General features: G+C 47.3%; 1 protein-coding gene across 1 annotated transcript; it reads right to left on the bottom strand.

The window, feature by feature from the left end:
* Positions 1-3749: 3749 nt before the first annotated feature.
* Positions 3750-6673, bottom strand: LOC120318918 (cytochrome c oxidase subunit 5B, mitochondrial-like). The gene is made up of 4 exons (XM_039367077.1): positions 6509-6673; positions 5908-5978; positions 5316-5415; positions 3750-3981 (listed from the first exon to the last, which is right to left on the bottom strand). Exons 1-4 carry the CDS (start codon positions 6603-6605, stop codon positions 3872-3874), a joined length of 378 nt encoding a protein of 125 aa, XP_039223011.1. The 5' UTR covers positions 6606-6673; the 3' UTR covers positions 3750-3871.
* Between the last annotated feature and the right edge of the window lie 12 nt (positions 6674-6685).

Raw genomic sequence — 6685 nt, 5'->3', positions numbered from 1 at the left:
TCCTTTTCCTTCCTTCCTTCAATTCCCCTTCCTTCCTTCTTTTCTTCCTTCTTTCCCTCCCTCCCTCCCTCCCTTCCTTCCTTCCTTCCTTCCTTCCTTCCTTCCTTCCTTCCTTCCTTTCTTCCTTCTTTCCTCCCTCCCTCCCTTCCTCCTTTTCTTTTATTTCCTTCCTTCCTTCCCTAATTCCCTCCCTCCCTCCCTCCCGGTCCCCCCACTTCCCTCTCTTACTACCCCTAAATGCATGTTGCTAGCATGCCCCTCCCTCGGAGGGGGTGTTGCTCTCTTTCGAGGCCTTGTTTGGGGGGCGGGTGGGGGGGGGTTTGAAGCTCCTTCCCACCTTCTGATCCCCTCCCGAGCAACCCTTTTGCTTTGCCCCAGCGCTTGCCTTGGGCTACAAGCAAGGAGGAAGGCTGCCCTCTTGGCAAGAAGTTACCCTGACCTCCATCTTCCTAGATATCCGCACACTCGGTGCCTCTCTGGAGGAACCAGGAACGCTCGGGCCTCCTGTCAAAAAAAAAAAAGTCAGGAAGGGAGAATGGCACCTTAGAGCTGCTGGCCTGCTTGCCCCCTCTGGTCAACTTTATCACGGCCTCCTCATCTCTGGGGGAGGAAGGGATCTCCAACGTTCTTCAGCCTGCCCACAAAAAACGCTCCAGTCCTCTCATCACCCGGAGGACCAATGGGGGGGGGGGTCTCTGAGAGCAGAGCCATGAGGGCCTCAACCTAAGCCCCGCCTCTCTCCTTTGGGAGGTCCTTCCCCCAGTCCAGCCCCCACCCTGGCATTAAGACATAGGAGACTCACAAAGAGGCAGGTCCAGAGGGGTGTTTGAATGTCTCTTGGGGAATAGGGCGAGGGCAAGAGTTTGGGATCAGCTCCAGGGATGGCACAAGCCAAGTTGGAAGGTCCAAGCCAGAGAGGAGGTAGGCAGTGCTTAGCACCACCCCTGTCGGTTCTTCTCTCCCTGTTCTTCTGAAGGGGTTCAAATAGCAGGAAAGAATATGGTAAACCAAATCTCAGTCTGGTTAGGCCAGGGGCAGGCAACCTTGGTTCTTTTAGGCCTCGTGGACTTCAACTCCCAGAATTCCTGAGCTAGGCCAAGTTGAGGGGCAGGGAGAGGTTTCTAAGCTGAGCCAACTCCCAGGAATTCTGGGAGTTGAAGTCCACGAGTCATGAAGGGGCCAAGGTTGCCTACCCCTGGGTTAGGCTAAACGAGAGATGGGAAAGGGCTGCTTTGGAGAGTTATGTAGGCTGCGGGAGTTGAACCATCCCGCCCTGGAGCCCTTGGTGGTCTCTCTTGAGCTAGAGCGGAGGGCGACTGTTGGGAGAGGAGGGGGAAGCTTAACAAGCAGGACCTGGAACATTTAAAGACTGACCTAAGAAATAGACAAATTTATCCTGAGCCCACTCTACATGATATTGTTGGGGGTTTTTTTTCCTCCATGTCTGGTTTGGCTCTTGATACCGTGATGTGCTCTCCCCCCTCCCACAAATCTGTGGCTGTCCATTGCAAAATAGCCGTATCATTGTGGGAGGGGGGCATCTGCATCTGTATGACATTTGCCAGCTGTGTATCCAATCCCTGTCTCCTAGCCCAGCTTTCCCAAATGGGGCACCCTTCAGCTGTGTGGGATTTCCATCCAGAGAATCCCCCCCCCCCCAAACTTCGTGGCCTCTGCTGAGCAGCCTAAGAGTTGCTTCCCAGGCTTTGCAGGACAAATCCTGTCTCCCCCCCCCCCCCCATCAGCTCTGTGCGGTGCCCCCTTGCTTACTGCCTTTCTGGGGAATTGGCTAGCATTGGCTCGAGAGTCCACAGTTCAAATGGTTTTACTCAAAGCGATCCCAGTTGAAAGCCGGTCTGGTTTTGCTAGCTGGGGGGGGGGGCGTGAGGGGGGTGGAGGGCAGGTTTCCGATAATTATCCAAACTGCCCAGCAGCTAAGAGGACAAGCTTCCTCTTGACTTCAGCTGTGTTTGCAGATCATGGCCTTAGCCTCTGGCTGGAAAAAGCATTCAACGTTTTTAATGTGTACGCAAATGAATTTATTTAAAAGAGAAAAAAAAACCCTGTTCCCTTAAAAATGTGTACGTACGTCGGCTTCTCCATGTTACCCATCTACAGTAATTAAACCAAATGGAGGCAGAAGTGCCCTCTTCTCCCCACTCCCCGCCCTTCCCTTCCCTGTGAGACACCTTCCTGGGCTGCAATGTACAATAATTTAACACAGTTGCCTGTATTTTTATTTTGTAAATTCATTATACTAATAATTATAAATTAACTGCCAGTGGCTTGGCGTGTGTCTGAGGCTGCTCTGTTAACGGTGGAAGAAGGTGTGATCCTGATTGTAACGCTAGGTAGAAGCACTGCCTTGTTTCAGATTTCTGGGATTAGACCCGTCGGCACTCGGTGCTCACGGGGGACACGTTAGAGCGCCTTACATTTTTCAGGAATTGGGGTGGCGCTTCTTCCAGGAAGCACTGTGTTGCAAAGGTTGGGTTTAGGAACCTCTTAGGTTGCACTTTTCAAAACAGAAGTCTATTTCACATTGCTTAGTCTTACCCTGATGAGGAGATTGGATGTCTGATGGCTTAAAGCAGGGCTCTTCAAACTTTGCCCTTTTATGACTTGTGGATTTCAATTCCCAGAATTCCTCAGCCAGCAATTCTGGGAGTTGAAGTCCATAAGTCATAAAAGGGCCAAGTTTGAAGACCCCTGGCTTAGAGAGCCCTTCCAGCTTCAAAGGATTGTCCCAATATACTAATTGCACTTTTCTTCTTGGTTGTTCTGTCCTTACTAGCAGATAACCATATTCTGTTCGGTTGGAAGTTCCTTTTGGAAAGGAAGTAAAAAATAGGTTGTCTTTAAGTACTTTAAAAGGTTTTGTGCTAGTCTGGCTTCAGGTGAGCTGTGTCTGGAATTCATGTGTGACAGTGGAATATTTCGGCAGCGATGTGAAAACCGGGTATGAGAAAGTAGTTTACTTAGGGCTGGATATATAGCAAATAAAAAAGCACATTTGTTTGTGTGATCATCTAAGACTCCCATTTACCGGGGGGGGGGGGTGCAGGGGTGGGGGGAGGCAAATATATCAATAAACACATATCGAAGCAACTATTTCAGTTTATTAGTAGATGTGCTTTTTTGAAATGCAGTTTTGGATAACTATGGTTAGTGAATCACCACGCTAAGGGAGGATAGTAGGACTGAATTAAATGCTAGGGAATAAAGTAATGGCTCAGGCTTAACTGATTGTCCCCTAGCAGAATGATGCTTTTCTCAGTATGACAAAGGCAATGTGGCACACTCACACAAGCTTCGTGTCTGCAGTCCCAAGACTCAAAAGATTGGAATTTAGGGTGCTGCTTTCATTCTTTGAAAACCACTTGAATGGTTCTGGCTGCTGGTAAGAGTTAATTGGCCAAAGGAAATCTGGGAGCCATACAGCTCCTGGACAAAAATTTGATAGCAAGAGGCCCAGAGAGCTGGCTCCCAACCTGTTACCAGTGTATCCCTGAAAAGGATTTCTGCAAGCTTCTAACCCCAACACAATGCCATTAATATTTACATTCACTGAGAGGAAGATTCCGTATAAGCTATGGCATTTCTGACCACGTGTACGCATAATTCCAGAAGAAAATTCCAGGGAAAGATCTGCTTCTTGCCTTGAACCTGGCAAATGCCCATTTTTCTTAATTCAAAGTTCTCAATTTCAATGCAATTTTTAATTGCAAGCACAGAACGCAAACAATGCGTTTTACACGGTGGGTCAAAAGACTTTATTAAACGGCAGAAAATACAGGACCTCATAACTTATTTCAGATTTCTGGCTCAAGCCTGTGTCCCAAAAAGTTAAGAATTTGGGTTCTGCAGCCTTTCAGTGCAACTCGCAGGGAATCAGTTTGAAATGGGCCCCACACGAAGGGCAGCGCTCCATTTTATCTTTGTGAAGCCAAAAGTAGTAGGTTTCAGTGGCATCTTCCTCACCTACAAAAGGGCAGAAACAAGGTGATCAGAATGCTACAGAAGCATTAGGAAAATATACACACTACGCAAGCAAAGGCTGCCATATATGTGCAGCAAATAAATAAGCAAAACCTAGCTGTTTCAAGTTTTTTAAAAAAAGCAATCTTCTGAACCCTTTGGAATTTTGGTAAGAAAATGTATGTGGTTGCAGAAAAAAATGAGTGAAGCAGCAAACATAAGAAAGGGTTTCAAAGGGATCCCTCCTGTAACCAGGGATGTACAAATGAGAGAGAAGCATGCTCGGCAGCAGCTAGGTTAAACACTTAGGGAAGGGAAAGACCAAATGGCCAAAACGACACAATATTTCAGATGCAAATAGGAAAGGTGCTTCATAGCATAAGGGGCAAACAGCACAGTGCTTGGCAATTTCCTGATCCAAAGGGGTCTTTCTGTGGGATCAGGCTATAGCTATGGTCACATGATGTGAGGCATTGCAGACGAATGCTCTAGGTCAGTATGTCTTAATCTCAGCCATTTTAAGATACGTGGACTTCAACTCCCAGAATTCCTGAGCTAGCGTAATTCTGAAGAGTCGAAATCCACACACCTTAAAATGGCTGAGGATGGAAAACACTGGTCTGGATGGCCCCGTTTGCTTCAAAGCAGCTTGTTGCTTTGGATTTGGAGTGCTACCAACCCTAGAGAGGAAAGTGGTTTTAAGATCCTCCTCAGCCCTGGTCCAGAGGATGTGGCCTTTTTGAGGAGAGATGCTTTGTTTACACCAGCACTCTGCCTGGAGGGTCCTCTTCAAATGCTTTGCACGCCTGTTTGTATGTCACTGGGCTTGCACTTCTAAAGAAATTTCAGCTAATGAGATGGGAGCTCCCCATCCTTCTAAAACAGGGGTGTCAAACTGCCAAAGGCATCATAGCGAAACCGCGCCCAGCCCATTGCCAGCAATGGAAAAAGAGTCACCATAAGTTGCGACACGTCACGTGACGTTGCGAGTTTGACACCCCTGTTCTAAAAGAAAGGGGTGTTTTTTTCTGCATCAAGAACAATACTTCTTTCTGCAACCAGATTTCAAATGCCTCCCCTCAATGGTCTTTGGGGGTAAACACTGTTCAAGAAACTGGTCTCAATAAAGGAGAATATTTGAAGGGTCCTTGATGCTCTGTGAGTTGGTTGCTTTCTTGAGGACGTTTCATTACCTACATTAGCTATCATCAGTGCTGATGCATTGATGCTTCCTATTGTGGGTAATGAAATGTCTGCAAGAAAACAACAAACTCAGAGAGCACCATAGACCCTTCAAAACTTCAAAAAACAAGTCCATCGCATGAGGAGCCACTTACAGATGCAGCCCACGAGCCTCACGTTTGTCAAGGAGGGGACAAGGTGGGGGTCGTCTTTTGTTCCCCCGTATGGTTTGGGTGGATATACTCCATAAGGATCCTACAACCAGCAGAGAGAGAGAGAGAAAAGTTAAAAGTTCTTAAATCATGTAGCAATGTACCATCCTTAGCCCCAATTCTAAGGTTATTGATAGCGAATCTCCTTTGATAACTTTTATCCTCAAACTTTTCATTATCCAATTCTGCCATTAGGAGAACTAGGCCCCCAGGCCCTGGATTAACTGCATCTTTCCAACTACCAATTTCCAGTCAAGAATGATGGCTTAGACTGGATTCTGAAGCAATCTAGATTTCTCTGTCAAAGGCCTTGTTGATCACTGATCGACAAAATCATTGTCTTCATGTACAGGGCTATGGTGGAGGATATGTTACTTTGGGCAGGCTCAGTAGCTGACCCTTTTAATTAAGTCTGGAAGGTGAGTGATGACAAGTGAGGTAGCTAAAACGCTGCCCCTCCAAGAAAGAAGCGAGGTTCCTTATGGTCAACTGTTTCATTGCTCAAAGAAGTGTTGCTGTGCTTGGTTTTGCTCACCTCTCCTTTCTTTATAGTATCCATAATTTTCCTCTCCATTCCTGTGGCCTGTTCTTCATCAGTAGGCATACCTGGGGTAGAGAAGGTCAATATTAGGCAATCCGAAAGATTCCTCCTCTTGTCAGAAATTCCCATCAGCTTTTTGATGGAAAATACAGATAATTTGGTAATTATGGCACAGCAGTGAGATTTATGGGTGTTTGCAGTTATTTTTATTATGGAGGGTGGCTATTGCCATTTTACTGTAACGTGCACCTTTTAGCATTTTTAAAATAGATTTAATACCATGGAATATCTATCTATTCGTTATATAGGCGATGTGTCATTTTATCTTGAGACTGTTGACTTTATGTATATAAACCCTTATTATTTTTAGCCAGTCTACAGTCCTGTGATAAAATGACACATCACCTTTATAACGAGTGTAATAATTTCTGGCTTGGTTTTAATTACGAAAAGAAGCCTCAGCAAGACCCCCTTTTGCACAACCTGAAGCCCGCCCGCCCCGCGTGGCTTCCAGGCACTCCCATCCCGGGTGGGAACGATGGGAAGTGTAGTCTTAGCCTGGGAGGGAACGCCCGCCCGCCCGGGAAAAGCTCACCTCCGGTGCTTGCCGCGCGAGATCCCGCCGCCAGAGGCCCCGGCCCCACGCGGAGAGCCCGCCAGGCTCCGCAGACCCGGAGTAACCTTGACGCCATAACAACCCTTCAAAAGCTGCGGTCGCCTCAGAGACGCCTCTTCCTCCTCTGCGGGGCAGGAAGTTCTGGTCACGTGCCCC

This window comes from Crotalus tigris, unplaced genomic scaffold (genome assembly GCF_016545835.1).
Source record: "Crotalus tigris isolate CLP2741 ecotype Arizona unplaced genomic scaffold, ASM1654583v1 scf7180000020534.110733, whole genome shotgun sequence".
Classification (NCBI taxonomy): Eukaryota; Metazoa; Chordata; class Lepidosauria; order Squamata; family Viperidae; genus Crotalus; species Crotalus tigris.
Note: the sequence above shows the minus strand (reverse complement) of the source record. Positions and strands in the feature narration are given on the sequence as shown.

Coding starts and splice junctions, on each gene's coding strand:
- LOC120318918 (XM_039367077.1), bottom strand. CDS start 6,605: ATGGCGTCAAGGTTACTCCGGGTCTGCGGAGCCTGGCGGGCTCTCCGC. Junction 5,979..6,508: donor TCGCGCGGCAAGCACCGGAG/GTGAGCTTTTCC, acceptor TCTCTACCCCAG/GTATGCCTACTGATGAAGAA. Junction 5,416..5,907: donor ATACTATAAAGAAAGGAGAG/GTGAGCAAAACC, acceptor TGCTGGTTGTAG/GATCCTTATGGAGTATATCC.